We start from the raw sequence: 19,671 nt of genomic DNA, 5'->3' as shown, positions 1-19,671 counted from the left end.
GACGAAAAGGCATAATTAGCCAGGACCAAAACCCAGCTTAGCCTAACCTCTCTGGGCCTCACGTGTCTCATCTGTAAAGTAATGTCTGGGCCTGACTACCTTGCAAGGTTGTGAAGCTCAAATAAAATATTGTATATAAAGTAATCTGTCATCATAAAGTGACATGGCGATGTAAATTATTATTAAGAAGAGACTTTGGGAGGAGGTACAATGCTTAAATCACTACATTCTTAATCCCTAGAAGTAAGAATTCCTAGCACATTGAAGGCCAAGAGGGGGAGGATCCTTATGTACTTCTTAAGTCATAGCATGTTGGCAGTCCACGCCTTTGGATTGGGTTCATCCTTGCCCCATAAATTAGTCTTCAAAATTAGAACATTCTAGTACGACATTGTGGCTTTAAAAGTGTTCGACTTCATAGACAATAAAAAAATATTTAATGATCTCCACTTTTAAGTTTTCAGACATTAGCATTTGACTCATGCTCAAATTAAGAACATTTGAATAAGATAAAAAAATAAAATTTAACCCAGAGCCTAAAATAAATATGGCTCTACCTCTGAAAAATCAAATTGGAGGCTAGTCCAAATTTTCACGCAAATTTAAAATGCAATTCGCAGCACTAACCCCTAGAATGGAAACTCCTTTTGACCAGGGACTACTTCATTCTCTGTCTTGTGATCCCTGGCACCCAGCACAGTACCTGGTACAAGGGAGGTGTTGACTGACTGGTTGTTCCTTTAGGCTGTCAATACTAACTCAGGTGAAAACCACAATTCCAGAAGACTAATGATGCAACACAGAGAGGTGAAGGACTTAAAATGAAGAAGGAGACAAATGTTTTTTGAACATTATTACCAATGTGGAAATTTGTTTTGGTCTACTATATGTGTTTGTAATGGGTTTTATTTTCTTGTTTTCTCAATTGAAGGAGGGGGATCGGGAGGGAGGGTGAGAAGGAACATTCTGGCCAATTAAAACAAATAAAATATATTTTTTAAAATACTAAGTTAGAGGGACAGCTAGGTGATACAGTGGATAGAGCTCCAGCCAAGGAGTCAGGAGGACCTGAGTTCAAATCTGGCCTCAGACACTTGACACTCTTACTAGCTGTGTGACCCTGGGCAAGTCACCTAACCCCCAATTGCCTCACAAAAAAAAAAAAATACAAAGTTAGGTGAGCTGCATCACCTAGGCCCCTAAGCTTTTGGGGATGAGTGAAAATCTTTTCTGGACTAGGAGGAGGTAAAAAGATAAGTTCTTTTACCTGTTCGATATTATGGGTTACGTGCAGAGTATTCGGGGCACAAGTAGCTACTTTTAATGTTGGAGAATGGAGCTCCTGTGAAGAGAAACAAAAAGAGATCAGCGTTGTTCCTGGCATGCTTCTGGAACTGAGATTCAGTTTTCCCCAGTGGGAAAACCATACTATTTACTTTGAGAGCTTTCCGAGCAAATGTTTGCATGCCCTAATAACAAGATAGTACTGGCTTCATGAAGGTTTTCATGGAAATACAGTTCTCTTGGGCTGTAAGGGATTGTCCAAGTTATGATTTTTGTTTTTTGTTTTTTTCTTTAGGGTTTTGCTAATATTGTCCAAGTCACTGGTGGTCTTCAAATAAAGGCAGGATGACCACTTGTCAAGCTACACGTTAAAAGGGATTCTTTTTCAGGTACAGACTGGCCTCTGCAAACTCTTTCGACTCAAATTCTAGGACATCGCCAAACCCCAGTAATTCCTGTGCATCACACTTCAGCCCAATTCACCCATCTGCTTCATCATTTCCAGCCTGGCATCATGGGATGGATATTGGACAAGAGCTCTGGATCTAGCCACTAGGAAGCTTGTACTTGAAAGCGGCCTCCGATAATCACTAGTCATGTGACCTTGGCCAAGTCACCTTCCTTCTCCAAGTTTCAGTCTCCTCCTCTATATAATAATAATAATAAAAACAATAATAATAATAATACTTGCACTCCCTCCCTCCCAGGCTTGTGCTAGAGAAATGTGAGTTGTTGTTTTGTAATCAGCTGACAGCTTCCAGGGAATTTTCCATAACGACGAAAGGGGTTATCTCCAGCCATAATCAGGGATTTGTAAAGGAAACAGTGACATACTAACGAAGGGTAGAGTTATGATATAGGCACGCCATGCTTTTCTGATAACAAGAAACCTCCATATACTTGGATTGCAATACAGAACACCTCTACTCTGGGCCTATTCTTCCTTTCAATTCAGTCTTGTCATTCTCTTCCTTTTGCTTTTTTTCCCCATAGCATGCTACCAGCGGCAATACCCTGATTTCAGACAGTTTCAGACAGTTTTGGAATATGGACCTAGATTTCCAACTAGGAACTTTGGGAAATCCCCCCAAACAAACAAATGTAACAGGCTGAATATCAAACCACAGGTGGGGAAGCTGAATTCAAACTTCCCAGAACAAATCCCCTTAATAAAAGGATTTGCTCTGTAAAACCTGGACCCAGTCAAAAGGCTGCACCCAAGGACCTAGGGGGCCACGTGTAGCCTTGAGGCTACAGGTTCCCCACCCTTCTGACAGGCAAATGAGAGGCAGCTTAAGGAGAAGTCAGATTCGTTCTGAGTTCTAGACTTAGGAGAAGGTATAGGGCTTGGGGGGGTGCAAGCCCTGGATTCAAATCTAGGCTCTGGCATAGACTACAGCTGGTGCCCTTGACCAAGCCAATGAATCCCCTAGAGGGCACATTTACTCTGCTGTAAAATGGAACAACAGTCCCTGGTGTTGCTGACTGACCTCTGCTCACATTCATGGAGAGCTCGAAGAATTTCCCAAGGGCCCTTTTTCCCACCCCACTATACTGAGGGGTATCACCAAGAAAACTTAAAAGAGACCTCAGGAGAAAATATACTTGCTGGAAAGCAAGGTTTTTTGACCTGGGTTCTTTGAAATTGTTTTTTAAAAATATTTTTATAATTGCATTTCAATAGAATTGCCCGCCTATGTATTTTATTTTAATGCATTAAAAAATTTCTTCAGAGAAGGGGTCTATAGGTTTCAGCAGATGGTCAAAGGGGTCCATGACACAAAATGTTCAGAATCCCTGCTCTTGAGGGAATCTAGCATGTGGTCAAGCCTGACAAACTCATCTAAAGTAAGCCCAACTGCACTAGGGCCTTTTCTCTTTTTTGACATATTGCTATTATGACATGCATTGTAGGCAAAACTGTGTTCTTCACATGCCAAGGTATCGGACATTGAAATGACAAACTAACCTTCAGAAGAAAAGCACTTCCAAGTGAGGGAAGTCTTTCATTTTCTGTTCCAGAGGGGCCAGAACGTTAATTCCTTAGGAAAAGACAGTATAATGTAACGGAATGAGCGCTGGATTCCTGCCTCAGATCCTTTACTAAGTGTATGACCTAGAACATGGCACTGAGCCTATCTGAGCTGCAGGTATTTCATCTGTAAAATGGGTATAATAATATCTCTACACCCTATCTCAGAGGATTATCATTAAGAAAAAATGTTTTATAAACGTTCAAGTACTACAGAAATGTAAATTATTATTAGAGGATCTAATATATGTACACAAGTATTTTTAGGCTGCCTTAGGACTTCATTATGAATTCCTATGTTTTTAGACCATAGGAAATACTGACTACTCTTTATTAAATCTACATTGGAATATTTGGAGATAAATTTTGAAAGGAAATACAGTCGTTTTAAAAAGCAATATTCCATGAGGTGGTTTAATATCAGTCAAGAAATGAGCTAACAAGCCTCAGAGGTGACTGCTGTGTTCACTGGTATTGCTGAATTGTTCCTTCCCTTCAAAAAAAATCTTTGGAACAACGGATGCTCACTGGGTTAGAGAAAGAGAGAAAGCTGAATTTGGCAACGAAAGTAATATGAAAAGAAAAACATATCATTAAAAAAGATTTTTTTAAAGCGATCTAGCAGGTCAGGGTTTATTATGCAAAGATGTAGAAGGTATGAGTTTAAATTAAAGGAGAGCACTCTGTAAATACAGCTTTTGTCTTGTTTATCTGGTGCCAGATAGTTTTGATCATAATGGCTTTGTAATATAGTTTGGAATCTAGAAGCAGCAAACACCCCTCCTTCTTACTTTCTTCCTCATTTCTATCTCTCTATATTCTTTATCAAATGAATTTTGCCATTTTGTCTAATTTTGTAGCATCTTTTTGGTACAACACTAAATCTGTAGAGTAATTTAGGTATTATTATTATTACTATCACATGACTGATCCATGCAACCTGAATATCTCTAGAATAGATCAATGGATTATTTTCTTTAAGGCACCATAGATAACGAATCAATATCAATACCGCATATTCACTGAACAGCATAGCATCTAAATACTAAAAACAAAGTCAGTGGAATTGCAAGGAGAAATAGCTAGCAAAACTCTAATAGTGATGTATCTCCTTCAGATCTAGACAAATTTAATCAAAAGATCAATAAGAAAAAAAAAACTTTAAAAGCCCAAATAAGATTTTTGGAAATATGAGAGATGATTGATCTCTTGAAACTATTGAACAGAAGAGTTTATATATTTCTTAGCTGTGCATGGCACCTTTACAAAAACTGATCGTGAAGTCAGCCTTCACAAACTTGTACAAACTTCATTCTTTATTAACCACAATGTAATAAAAACTATATTGAATAAAGGGCATTTGAAGAAAGAATTAAAAATCAGTTGGAGACTAAATAACTTAAACCAAAAGAATTAGTGGGTCAAAGAACAAATTACAGAAACAATAGAAATTTTAACAAAGAATATGAAAACAATAAGACAAAATACAAAAACTTAAAAGATACAGATAAAGCAGTCCTTATGGGAAATTTTATATATCAAACTGCTTTTATCAACAAAAAAGAGATAGAACAAATATACGAATTCGGCATGCAACTAAAAAAATTCTAGAAAAGCAACAATCAATATCTGCCCAACCTAACACACCAAAGTAGAAAATCTGAAAATCAAGGAAGAGAAAAAAATTGAAAGCAAAAAAAAAAAACACCCCAAAACCTATTAGAACTGACAAATAAAACCAGTAGGTTTTTAAAAGTAGATCAATGGGAAAAGAGAAATAAGCAAGGCCTAGAAACAAACTTGTGCAGAGGTCCTAGCATTCAACAAACTACTGGGAAAGGAACTCTTCATTCAACAACAGCTTCTGGGAAAATAGCAAAGTACATTGAATGAAAATAGGTTTAAACCAAATCAACTTTGAGGTTCCACTTTATGCCTATAAGATTGGCAATAATGACAAAACAGGAAATCAATAATTATTAGAATGGCTGTGGAAAAACAGCTATACTAATACACTGTTGGCTCTGTTGTGGATTCGTTTAATTATCGTTCTGGAGAGCAATTTGGAACTATGGCTGGAAAGTTACCAAACTATGCATACTTTTTGATCCAGCTATACTGCAACTAGGCCTATACTATCCCCAAAAAAATCCAAAAAAGGGAAATTCTTTCTGTCTCTGTCTCTCTCTCTCTCTCTCTCTCTCTCTCTCTCTCTCTCTCTCTCTCTCTCTCTCCACACTCATACACACTTATAACATCTGTTTTCCCAATGGTCAAAAAATGGAAACTAAGAGGGTGTCCTACTTTTGGTGACTGGCTAAATAAACTGTAGTATATGAACGTAACGGAATATTATTGCTCAATAAAAAATGATAAAATGGCCAATGTCAGCAGAAGCTGGGAAGACCTTTATGAATTGATGCAAAATAAGTATAACTAGGAGAATGATGTATATGATAATAACACTATAGAGAAAAAATAACTTCGAAAGATTTTAATAGCAAGCATTTATATAATGCTCTTTTATATAGTTTAACTCACTTGATCCTCATAAAAACCCCGTGAAGTAGGTGCTATTATTATAGTATACAGATGAGGAAACCAAGACACAGAGAGGGTAAGTAGCTAGTTTCTGATGTATGATTTGAACTCAGGTCTTCCTGACTCTAAGGCCCAAGTTTTATCCAATGCTCCACTTAATTGCATTTAGAACTCTGATCAATTTCATGATGAATCCCGAGTACAAAAGAATGAAGGTGAAACAGACCACTAATAATCTGAAAAAAAGTTGTTGAACTTAAGATGCAGGAAGAGTCATACATTTTTGGATGAGGCTTACATAGGAATTTGTTTTGCCAGAATTGGCAGATTTGCGCTGAGGGATTTGTTTTTCCAGGTTAAAACAACCCCCCCCCCCCCAAACCTGTTCATTTATTTGGAGAGGGGTAGTGGAAAGGACAGATTCACATTAAATATTTTTACTTGAAAAATGAAAATCATAAACTATTATTTTAAATAGAAATTTAGACCAACAACTCACACTATATACCAAAATTGCTATAAATTTTTATAGCAACAGTTTCCCAATAGACAAGTGATCAAAACATATGAATTAAAGAGTTTTCTAAAGAAGAAATATAACTGTCAACAACCAAATGAGAAACTGTTTAAAATACCATTCATCAGAGAAATAAAAATTCAAACAAATGTGGCATTTGTCACCTTATACCCATCAAGTTAGAAAAGATGGGGAAATCCTATGTTGGAAAGCCTTCGGGAGAACAAACATGGAAATTACCTGCTGATGGAACTGTGAATTGATTTAACCATTCTGGAAAACAGTTTGGAATTATAAAAGAAAAGTTAATAAATTATCTCATTCATCATGAACCTAGAGCTTCCACTGTAGGTACTATATACCCCCAAGAAGCTTTACTGACAGTAAGAAAAGACTCAAATATACAAAAACCTTCAGGATCACATTATTTGTGATGAGCAAAAGCTACAAATAAACCATACACTCAATAGTTAACGGATGGCATATTGACATACTCAAGATGTAATGAATGTGAAGAATTCAGAGACACATGGGAAGACAAATGAAAGAACACAAAGTGGAAAAGGCAGAACTACAAGAATAATACACGCAACCAACGAACAAAGTAGGACAGACAACGCTGGTCTTAAATTTCTCCTTTATCTGAGGCCAGGACAGAGACACTCATTATCAGGTTGACCATGGTGGGATGAATTTTTCAGCTACAACTCTCAAAGGCCTTCTGCCCAGACTTAGAAGAGTTTCAATCTCCATCAATGGAGGAAATGTCCAAACGGATGAAGTCACAGGTCACTGAAGATGTCAGAGTTTAAGAAACAGATAGTGAGTTTTATAGAGTTGATAAACCAAGTAAAGTGAAAATTAAGAGGCAGCACTGCAAATGCTTGCACAAAAATATTTTGGAGGGGAAACCTGGAAATGGATTTTCTATCTGCTGAGCTGTGTAAATCATCTAGCATGGGAAAACTTATCAATCCAGAATGGGAACTGAATGATAACGTCATTTCAGGCCAAGACCCTGACAACCAGAAGAGAAACAATTACAAAGGTGTAGAATACGAACAAGGAATGAAAGGAAACTAACAGAATGAAACACAGAAAGGGCCACTGAGGGATGCTTTGATACTAAGAAAACATTTCATTTTAGAATATTAAAGTTAATTTACATAGAAACAAAAGACAACTTTAAAAAAAGATAATTAAGGGAGACATTATGGAAAGAAGACTAGATTGGGAATCGTAAAACCCATATTCTAGTCTCAGTTCTGCCATGAAGCTGCCAAGCAACTGTGGGAAAGTCACTTAACCTCATTTGTAAAAGGGGGATAATCACCACTGCCTTGCATACCTCACAGGAGTGACTAAAATGAGGAATGTGTTTTGAAAACTGGAAAATGCTATCCAATTATAAGAAATTATCATCATTATATAGGGTTGTTCATCCTCACATCATCTATATAAACAACCAAGACAAAAACTAACCCTACATAAGCAACAATATGGAGATGGAAAAAAACAAGTATGTTTAAGGAACAGAAAACCATCCACTTTGGTTAAAGAGTAGAGTGGGGAAAGGCCAAGGGAGAATATGGCTAGAAAAATAGGCTGGGGCCGGCTTACAGCTTTTATCTGATGGGCAGTGGAGAGCAATGAAAGATCTTTGAGTAAGATAATAAATGTGTGTATATGTGCACATATATGTGGAGATATATGATAATGTAGATGAAAATTCAGAAATATTTTAGGCAGAATCTAAGCACACACTGAAGTCTAGGATTAGAAAAGAAATATTAATGACGAAAATGCTAACTGGAATGTTTCTGAAATATGCAATACTATGTAGAAGAGCCCCAAATCAGCAACAGCAACTTTTGTTGCACTCTTATCACCTCCAAAGAAAAAGCAAGGAAAAAATGGGGCAATAGCATTTTTGAGTGCTTTAAGGTCTACTTTTAAAACCGTTCTTCCACAACTCTGAGAGATAGGTCATGTAGGCACCGAAATCCCTATTTGAAAGGTGAAGAAATTGACATCAGAGAGGCTGAGTGATTTGCCCATGGTCCCCTAGTAACAACGGTTAGGGCTAGGATTCCATATCCGGTATTCTTTCCACTATACGGGAGGGAGGGAAAGTCTCATAACTTAGTTTAGGGTTTGCTTGCTTTGACTTAGCTTGTCTAAACAGCTATGCTTAAATATCTCATTAGAAGGGACAAACCTACCCAAAACAAAAAAAAGTGAAACCCAACACTTAATTCAATGAAACTCAATGGTCATCCAAAAGAAGTAATTCCTGGAAACTCAAAAAATAAATAAAACAACTATCAATTTCATTACCTACCCACCTCTTCCTCCCCGCCCTGGGAACCAAAAAAAGAATAAACAACTTACAATCTAGCAACCGTATGTATCTTGTGCAGCCACAGATATGAAAAATGATATAAGGGGAAAGAAGGCTAAGTACGTCCATCCAGCAATCAAGATATTATACAAGGTGTTTGTTCATCATGCTCAATTTGAAGCTATGCACTGACCGTGTGAACACCATGGTACATGAAACCTATTACAGTCCCACTGAAAGCAAGTCAGTAAGTAAGACATCCTTCAAAGAACCTAAACCAATATGACCCACTAGGGAACACAGAGTTCTGTCAACAAACTGGGTTAACTGCTTAAGCTAACTAACAAAGGAGGAGAGCTAAGATTGCTAGGAAATGATAATGGTGAAAGACCGGAAATCCTACCTCTTTACCAACATGTTAGAGGAATGAGTAAAAACACAAAATTGCTCATTCAGGTATAAAATAAGGAGAAACATGCCAAATCCAGATGTTTGATGGAGCTCAAGAATTACACTAGAATAATAACTGACTTGGGAAATGGGTTCCTTACACTTATTTTACATGGAATTCTTTCAAGAGGCAGAGATTTCTATTTGCTGTTCAAAGAGAAAGCAATGAAGTATAAAATCCACTGATAACCTCAACTTAGCGAGGTCATTATCACACTGTCCTCCCAGTCTTTACCAGAAAAGCTGCTAAGTAGCCACACCTATGGGTGATTTAAGGTTCCAATACAGCAGAATGACCCCAGGAGGAAGAAAAGATACACTTGTGGCTCAGCTGGTCTCATCATTTCTCTCCTCTCAGCAGGTCTGTGCCATCTGGACAAAAGTAACTGTGGTAATTTGTCCTCCACATATGTAAATAGGGTTCAATTTACAGGCAACAGAATCTAGTCTGCTATTAAATGCTTACATGTTAAATTCTCCTGGTGCTGAAGCATTAGGACATGGCATTATATTCTGAGAGAATTTGGAGCCCCACTTCTTCCTGTTATGGGTCTGATTTAACTAACAATGAAAATTGTTTCTGCAACATAACATCTTCCCTTTATTTGTATGTGATTCGCCTTGGGTATGTTTTAAATGTTTAATTCAGAAATTGTTTGAATTTGTAATAAAGAAACAGGTAAGAGGCAGGTCACCAAGTAGTCTTTAATCATTGAACTACTTTAAAAAGAAAAAAAAAACCAAGGCTCAAGTTCCCAAAAGAGCATAAGGATTTCCTACCTATTACTGGACATTTAGGTCAGCAAGCATTTGAGGTACATTTCAGTTGTTCTAGGCTTTTGATTATATGTAGTATGCCCTTTAGCAAACTGCTTAAATGCTTACTTTATTAGTTATCTTGGGCTACCATATTCCTTCCTAACGAACCTTTCAAAAACATGTACTTGAGTCCTTCAAGTGACAGAAGAAACTATTTTACTTTATTCATTTAGTCTATTATGCTTTCACTTTGTCTATGAACTTAAAGGCTTTTGTGGAACACATGTTTATAACTGAAAAGATAACTGATTTATCATTTGTAATTTTCCCAGAAGCATTTCATATGTATATACACATACAGCCATTTTCTTTCTTTTTAGAATGTTCCCTATAACTCATATTAAAAGTCTAAACTTGCACAGCTTTTTTCCCCCCACACCCCGGACAGATACTCAGAAGACTGATGAGAATGACAGCTGAGACCCAGAGAGCCAAAGAACACAGTCAAAGGCTTTGCTTTCAATGTTCAATTAGATACTTGGAAACTTGTTCAATTATAAAGTATGTTGAAACAAAGACAGGGCTAGTCTATGTGGCCAAACGCAAAATTGTTCTGCATTACATCACAACTTGGTATCAGTATGATGCAAACATTTGGATGCCAGTAAGATCTTCATGCTGATCTCCTGGATGTTTGAGAATTACCCCCAAACGGTTACAGGCACACAGGAAGAACTGAGCTTTGGCTAGTTACTAGGCTTCAGCAGAACAGAAAGAGGTCTTTAAAAGCCATAAAACACTTATGCTTAAAGAATTCACGAAGATAAGCTTCCATTTGAATGAACTGTCTTCACGGCACAGGAGAATGTTTTATCGTAAGAAAGGGAAGCACATCCCCAGATCAGTGCTGAAATGCTGGACTCTTGAACAGCTGGGGTGACTACTCTCTCCTGGCTCTCCTCCTGCCTGTTTGATGACTCCTCGGTCTCAGATCTTCATTCAGGTCACCTCAGTAAACATCACCCTCCCGATGTCACTGGTCCTCTTCGAGAAAGAAGCCACTTTCAGTTGGAAACTCCTCCTCTTCTTCTACTCATTTATTCTATCATACTTTTTTTGGGGTTTGGTTTGGTTTTTCCAAAAAAAAACCTGGGACAATTAACTCTTTTGTCTCATGGAGTTTTCACTTATGATTTCTTGAAATGGAGCTTTGAAAAACCAGGCTATTGACTATGCCTTTAAACCCAAACCACTCTGGCTCTCATTGATTGGTCCCAGACAGGTCTCACTTGCTCATTGTTTGGGTTCGGATGGCTCAGGGTGAGTGTAAATAGCAATTGTTTCTGTTCAGGCCAGAAACCCCCTAAGGTCTTTACCTCCTCGAATGATTCTTTCCTGAAAGCAAACTAGGCTATCTTTTGCCTCAATTCTTAACTAGTCTTTAATTACCAAACGCATGACAAACTGAGGCCTAAGAAAGACCTTCCTTTAAAAAGACCAAGGCCTCCCACTACATCTGGGGTAATCTCCAGTCGTCCTCACCTATGTCTTGCCACTGGACTCTGATGACCCTGAAGAAGAGAGTGAGGCTGATTGATGACTTCACACAGCCCTGCCTCACTTACATCCAATTTACCTGCAAGTCAAGACATCACCCTCCTTGATGTCACTGGTCCTCTTTGAAAGGATGAACTACAACCAAACATAAATATTCCACAGGGCTCTCTGGTCCTGGGTCCTCTTCTCTCTTTCCTATGTAAGGTTTCCCTTGGTGATCTCACTTCCATGGATTTAATTATCATCTCTATGCTGAGGATCCTCAGATTCAGTTATCTAGTGCTAACCTCCAGTCTCTCATCTCCAACTACCTGTTAGACGTCTCAGACCGAAGGTCCAGCAGACGTCATAAACTCAACATTCCTAAAAATGGAACTCATTATTGATGGGGTGCTTGGGTGCTTATGTTTGGGTGTCCCTGCCTCAACTCTAGTCCACAAACCCAGGTGTCAGAGTGAACTTCCTTAAGTGCAGGTCTGACTGTGTCACCTCACTACTCAATAGGCTCCATGTGCTCTACATCACCTCCAGAATCAAATATTATCTCCCCTGTTTAGCATTCAAAGCCCTTCATAACCTGTGCCCCATCAAACACCTTTTCAGTCTTTCAGTCTTTTTACACCTCACAATCCCCTATCTACTAGCTGTTCCTAAAGCAAGATATTTACGCCTTTCAGCTCCAGGCATTTTCACTGGATGTCCCCCATACGAGGAATGCACTTCCTTTTCATAGTCACTTCTTGGCTTCTCGGGTTTCCTTCAGTTCCCAGTTAAGTTTCAACTTTTACAGGAAACCTTTCCCAGAATGGGTTAATTATCTCACATAAAAGAGGCTCAAAAGAGCTTGGGGAGGGGGGGAGTGAGTGAACCTTATTCTTTTCAGAATTGACTCAAAGAGGCAATAACATACACACTCAGTTGGGTATAGAGATTTATCTTACCCTAAAGGAAAGTAGGAAGGCAGAATGGGGAAGGGAAAAGACAGATGCAAAACACTTTTAAGGGTAGGCAGGGTGAAAGGAGAGAGAGAGAGAGAGAGAGAGAGAGAGAGAGAGAGAGAGAGAGAGAGAGAGAGAGAGAGAGAGAGAGAGAGAGAGAGAGAGAGAGAGAGAGAGAAGGATACACAGAAGAAAACAGGATGGAGAAAAATACACAGTATTCATAACTGTGAAAAAAATTTACAGCACATTTCTCTCCTAAAAACCTCATTTCTCAAATACATAGAGTACTAAGTCAAATTCATAAAAGCAAAAGCCATTCCTCAATTGATTAATGGTCAAAAGATATGAACAGGCAATTTGCAAACAAAGTAATCAAAGCTATCTATGGTCATATGAAAAAGTGCTCTAAATCACTATCGATTGAAGAAATGCAAATTAAACAACTTTGAGCTACCACCCCATATCTGTCAAATTGGCTAATACGGCAGAAAAGGAAAATGACAAATGTTGGAGTGGATGTGGTAAAGTTGAGACACTAATGCAGGGCTGGTGAAGTTGTAGACTGATTCAACCATTGTGTAGAGCAATTTGGAACTATGCCCAAAGGGCTATAAAACCACGTATACCCTTTGCCCAAGTAATACCACTACTAGGTATGTATCCCAAAGAGATTAAAAAAAAAAAAGGAAAAGGCCCTATATGTACAAAATATTTATTGCAGCTCTCTTTGTGGTGGCAAAGAATTGGAAATTGAGGGGGATGCCCATCAGTTGGGGAATGGCTGAACAAGCTGTGGTATATGATTGTGATGGAATACTACTGTGCTATAAGAAATGATGAGCAGACAGATGTCAGAAAAACCAGGAAAGACTTACATAAACTGCTGAGTGAAGTGAGAAAAACCAGGAGAACACTGTACTCAGTAAAAGCAATACTATATGATGATGAATTGTGAATGATTTAGCTATTCTCAGCAATACAATGATCTAAGACAATCTAAAGGACTTATGATGAAAAATGCTATCCATCTCCAGAGACAGAACTGATAGAGTCTGAATACAGACCAAAGCATACTTTTTCTTTGCTTTATCTTTCTTGGCTTTTTAAAAATCTGTTTTCTTTCACAACATGACTAACATGGAAATATGTTTTGCATGACTGCACATGTATAATTTATATCAAATTGCTTGCCTTCTCAATAAGGGGGGAAGAGAGGGAGGGAGAGAATCGGGAACTGGAATTTTAAAAACAAGAATGTTAAAGATTATTTTTGCATGTAATTGATGGGGAAAATAAAATATTAAATTATTAAAGAAGTAAAAATAACATTAAAAAAGGGAAGCCTTTCCCAATCCCTCTTATTTCTAGCGCCTTCCCTCTGTTCATTATTTCTAATTCACCCTGCATATGGCCCGTTTATTCATAATTGTTTGCATGCTGTATTCCCCATTAGACTGTGAGCTCCTTGAGAGCAGGGACTGTCTTATTTATACTTTTTGTGGTATCTCCAGCACTTGGCACAGTTCCTGACACATAGCAGGTGCTTAATAAATGTTTACTGACAGATTGCTATCTTTTTATGAGGCATTTTTAATTATGATAATCCTGTTCTTGTGCTAGGAAAGCAATACAATGTTCGAATATGCATACCCAATACCTCATTTGAGAATCATTCCTAATTTCTATTCTATCCTTAAGAAAAGTAGAGGATACAAAGTCCTTCTGCAATCTATTCCTACCCTGTCTATCTTGAAAAAAACATAAGCATGTGTGCTCTCTCATAAATTGACAGTGACTGGGATCATTGCTATTGCCAAGAAAAAGTTGACTACAATATTTGTGTTTAGAAAGGTTTACACTTTAAAAAAAAAAGAGTTGAATTACTTTGCAACTTTCACAGTTGTGTTTGTTGCCATGAACTGTCAGGAAAAAACAAAGGTTGGATAAAGATAGCTGAACAGGAAAAATCAGATCCTGACAAATTTAACTCTAAAACATATACCTACTAATATTTATGAAAGACTGAAAGTAGATCTAATGATGTATCTTGTCTCCCCAAGAGGTAAAAAGTAGTATGATTACTGTGAGCCACCAATTAGTTACAACTAAGTGCATTCAGAATTTCTATGGCATAAATTAATTTCAGGCCCCAAAAGGCTGCATAAGGTAGAAACTATTGACTAGGGATGTATCCATGGATACATTCACCTCTTTTCAAGCAGCCTACTGCCAAGAACAGTCATTCACCTAAAGGACCACACCCTTGAACAACAATTGATCAAAGCAACAGGCCCTTGGGTGTCATTTCAAAGGAAAAAAAAAATCCATCCTTGGAAACATACAGAAGCTTTGTTTGGAACGGGCAGGTGAGCCTTCTTCTATCAGTTAAACAGGAAAAAAAGGAGTATATACATATATTTACACAATTAGCTACTATCTGCATAACAAACACACATGCATTAAACATATATCAACATAGGTAAGCCAGCTCCAGGATCAATGAGGCCAGATACTTCCTTTGGGTGACACTGTCAAGGTAACTTTGATTACAAAACGAATTCGGAAACACTGTAGAAACATAGGTAAGTGCCTTTACCCATCAATTACTGAGAGGTAAACCACAAAGCTATTTTTAAATGGGAAAAAAAAAGTTTTTGTGCACTCTAAGAATCCATCCTCAAATGTGACCTTCCCCAAGATAATAGGAAAATCATTGCCCCCCCTAAAAAAGAGCCTTATACATAAACATGATAGACACTAAGATAACTTTGCTTTAATTATTTAATGTCATTAATGGTCTTAAATAAAGAAACACTGTAGAAACATAGGTAAGTGCCTTTACCCATCAATTACTGAGAGGTAAACCACAAAGCTATTTTTAAATGGGAAAAAAAAAGTTTTCGTGCACTCTAAGGATCCATCCTCAAATGTGACCTTCCCCAAGATAATAGGAAAATCATTGCCCCCCCTAAAAAAGAGCCTTATACATAAACATGATAGACACTAAGATAACTTTGCTTTAATTATTTAATGTCATTAATGGTCTTAAATAAAGACAATGTTTTGGGCACACTTTGCCATGCATGGTGCCACTATCCTGTACATGGTAATGTACTCGACTCCAGGAGAGCCAAATGAATGGAGGGAAAAATACAAGACCTAGGATGGCTATGAGAGTATTTTTATTTCTATTAATAGTATTCATGGGGGCCAATATTTGGGTTTTTTTTTAAAAAATGAGGTACAATGATCTCATTGAGTAAAATTCATTCTGTTCTAAAAATTCATTGCATCCCAGCACTTAGCACAGGACCTGGCACATATTAAGCACCTCATAAATGCCTGCTCACTTGACTGACAAAAATGTATCTCTTGACTTTGACAGCTCTGTTCATCCAGATGAATCTAGGATCTTTAATTTCACTATTGACTGACATTTCCCTAGCAACTAGTTTCTATGCTTATATAAATTCTAATCATCCCTAAACTGAGCCAGAAGATGGAACTACTGACTGATTTTCTCATAAAGGCTGTATCAGGCAGATCAAATGGAAGCTCGGATAATCACAAAAACTCATTTGTCTAATACAGACAATAATGGAGGAGCACTCCATATTTGGAGAATCTTTCTGTATAAATCCCATTTTTATACCACTGCAAAGGAAGCAGCATTAAAAATGACGGAACTGGACGATTTAAAAGTCTGTTTAAATCTAATTTTTTTTATTCTAAGGGACAATGGTCTGCTTATCAATTAAGCTATATTACAACAGTCCAAAATTCAATTTATAAAGGCTTTAACACTTTAATGTTAACATGGTACTTATGAGCTATCTGAATATCAAACATCCAAAACCTTTTTTAAAGAAAAACTATATTCAAATTTTAGTTCAATTTATAAGGACCAGAAAGGGGCAGTCCATTCTCTTGGCCTTAGATGTCCTATCTCAGGGGTGGGGAACCTGCCCTACCTCTTCAAGAATGAAGGACAGTCAACAATAAAAACAGCAGGTTACACACACACACACACACACACACACACACACACACACACACACACACACACACACACCCCATTAGATACTAATCCCAAATGCTTCAGAAACAAGCTATATCAAGGAGATGGTAAATCTAAAAATATAATGTAAATAGAATATGTGTGAGCTCTATGGTGAGCATGAAGCCTATGTCATTGGAAATTCAGGAACTACGTTACATTATCCTATACTATTAAAAAATATTTTTGTCTTCTAGAACAACAGAAGTCAAAGGAGAAAAGAAGCAGACAAGAAGCACTCCAACTAGTAAATGTTTTTTTCCTAGCCAAGGCCTTTCTGATTTTGTACCCTGTTTTCCTTCTCTCCATGCCTGAGGGTGGTTCTTTTCCTCTCCAACACAAATTCCTAATCTTTCCATCCCAGTTCCTATAGCCACCATTTCTGGGCTCAAGCCCCTTCAGAATCTATGGCAGAAGCGAATTTTCAGGACGGAAACCTAGTTTTAAAGATCACCTTAGGATGAATCAGGTACAAAGAATAAAAGTCTGTAACAAAAAGGAAAAGAGTGCCCAGCTTTGTTCAGAGAATACCAAAAAGGAGAAAGCTTCTCAGGTGAATTACCCTAGAGTATAGGACATCAAGTAAGACATGAAAACTCTTCTCTCAGCAAGCCTATATTAGTCAAAATTCTAAATTTTAAAGGTGTATCTATTTCCCATTTCTAGTTAGGATAGGGGCTTCCTCCTCGGTGGCTGGGGGCAGCCAGACATGGAGAAAGATGATTGGACAGAACACTTTGGGGGGGAGGGGGTGTCTGTGATTTCATTGGCAGAATGAAGAAACTCCTATCAGTGCAGATCAGCCACTTAGATAGTTTGAGAGAACTAACAGTCTGGAGCACAGAGAAGTGAAATGATTTTCTCGGGGTCTCCCAGCCAACCCAATCCATCAAGTCACACGTCTTTCTTTACATTCTTATGCTAACATAATAATTGCTTTGGTTACACGGCAAAGGAGGCGGCTCCTACTGGCAAAGTGAATGAATTGTGAAATTAGCATTCTAATGCCCGGGTATTACAATTTATACATGATTAGCATTGTCCTCACCACTCAGAATTACTGTTTTTGACCTGGATTCTCTTCTCTGACTGAATTATAGGAAGAGCCATAATTTGCTCAGGAAATTAATTCTAGAGATGAGGCTTTTTTTTTTTCTTGGTGAGTCTGTCCTTAAACTTGGCTAGGATCACAGAAATCCACACAAATCTTTCCCTGACTTGGGCAGCTTCAAACTAATTCTGTCAGTCACAGCATTCTTTTTTACAAATTATTCTATTGTAAATTGTAGACGTATGGCACCTTCTCTATTCGAACCATGAAGGACTTTTCTTTTGAAGCTAGTCTCTATCATCACAAAATGGCACGCCAATGGAAAGTGGCTCAGGATTTTCCCCCGGGGGCTGTTGGATGGCTTTGTTCTGGCAGAAATTCCAAGGAAGCTTGAAAGGAACATGGATTGAAGAGATTCTGACAAGAGAGTAATGGCAGATCTGGAGCCCACGAGAAGAGGAGCAGGACTTGATCCAAAGGAGATCTCCCACAAGTAACACAGCCCCGAGTTCTCCAGAAACAGTGTTGTGATGGTACTGCCCGCTGGATTCCATACAACATGTCAGCCGAATCAGCGTAACCACAGGTTTCTTCCGACAAAATCACTTCATCTTCGGCTTGTTTTGCTTTTCCTCCCTGGGCAGTGGCTCACACCTATTCTTCCTCACTCCTGTGCTCATTTACTCAACCACTCCTCCATAATTCACTCACCTCTGTGCTAACAAGGTGTGTGTCATTTTCTGATGAACCATATGTGCCAATTCAAACACACAAGACAGTTCATTTGCATCTTTCAGGCTCCACAAAAGACCAATAGCAAAGTTCAATGCAAAACTACGTACGTATAACCAAAAGACGGGGCGGCCACACAACAACCACAATCACCACCACAACAAACCTGCCTGTTTGGAGCTACACTGAAAAAGAGAAGAGGAGCTCTTTCTAAATAGCTATTACGGCGAAGTTTAAGAAAATAAGCTGTGGTAGAAAGCAGGGGCTGAAAAGCCGCAATTCTGCCACTCAAACACAGCTAGCAATTAGCTCCTTTTTGCTCGCAATTGGCTATGAGGAGCAGAATGGCCGGTGAATGTAAACACGCAGCAGGAAGGGACACAGACAAGGCATCTAAGAGAGAAGGAAGTAGGTGGCTTTCCAGGGCCAACCAAGGGGCAAAGTAGCCAACCCAGTAACAGCCAAGCGCCAAGGAGCGTAACAGATGGAGAAGGCCGTGCGGAAAAGAGGAAAGAAGCGTTTGGGGTTTTGTTTGCTCTGTTCAAAGGCAGCGAGCGCTGCCCTGCACGGAAGCGCGGCTGTCTTTGCGGTACCTGGGAATGGTCGCTGCTCCACACCAAGTTTTGGTAGGAAGAGGAAGTTTTGAGCGGGGACAGCACCTCGGCGGGGGAGCCCAGGGGGTCCAGAGCCTGCACCACCTTGCTCATGGGGCCGCTGTAGGTCCGCACCCGCTCGTACACCACGTTCTTCTCGGGCGCCTGCTGGTAGCTGGAGTGCAGCTGCGGGATGTGCAGGGGCTCGGGCCGCCGCGGGGGCCCGCAGCTGCTGCTGCTGCTCTCACTCCAGTAGCTCGAGGTCATCATGTTGGGAGCGGGCAGCGAGGGACTCCCTGGACACCTTCCCTGGGGAAGCTGGAGAACGAAAACAATGGCAGAGAGGCGAGGCGGCCAGGTGAAAACCACCGATCCAGAATGGGAGGGGGGCGGGGAGGGGGCAGCAAAGGAGAGGAGCCGGGAGGGCCACTAGCTACCTGAGCAGCAGCAGCAGCGCCCAGAGCAGGAGCACTTCTGGCAGCGCTCTGAGAGACAACAAAGCATTTGAGGCCCAGCTGAAGCACCCTGGGTGATTGATCGCTCCAGGGAACTCAGGGCCACGCCCCTGAGGGGCGGATTCAGTCAGCAGCTTCACCTGAGCGAGCCGGAGCCGCCAGGAGAAGCCACCTCCTGTCATGGGAGTTTGCTGCAGGGCCTCTTAAAGGCTCTCCCTGCTCAAACCGAAGCTGCCAAGCCCAAAGACATTCACCTGAGTCTGTCACCTGGCGCGTGTGTGCACGTACACCCCAAAACTCAACCTTAGGATGAATTTCTCACTGTTGCCAAGCATCTGCAAGGAGAGTTACAAGGCAGCAT

General features: G+C 39.3%; 1 protein-coding gene across 1 annotated transcript in view; it reads right to left on the bottom strand.

The window, feature by feature from the left end:
• Positions 1–19,415, bottom strand: part of POF1B (POF1B actin binding protein) — a 49,041-nt gene extending 29,626 nt beyond the window's left edge. The window contains exons 1-3 of the mRNA XM_020964631.2: positions 19,293–19,415; positions 18,856–19,173; positions 1,268–1,342 (exon numbers count right to left, since the gene is read on the bottom strand). Of these exons, the coding sequence (XP_020820290.1) occupies positions 1,268–1,342; positions 18,856–19,125 (345 nt within the window). The 5' untranslated portion in view covers positions 19,126–19,173; positions 19,293–19,415. The remainder of the gene's footprint in view (positions 1–1,267; positions 1,343–18,855; positions 19,174–19,292) is intronic.
• Between the last annotated feature and the right edge of the window lie 256 nt (positions 19,416–19,671).

Source organism: Phascolarctos cinereus, unplaced genomic scaffold (assembly GCF_003287225.1).
Source record: "Phascolarctos cinereus isolate Bilbo 61053 unplaced genomic scaffold, phaCin_HiC Scaffold_8;HRSCAF=390, whole genome shotgun sequence".
NCBI lineage: Eukaryota > Metazoa > Chordata > Mammalia > Diprotodontia > Phascolarctidae > Phascolarctos > Phascolarctos cinereus.
This window is presented reverse-complemented; position numbering and strand designations above follow the sequence as displayed.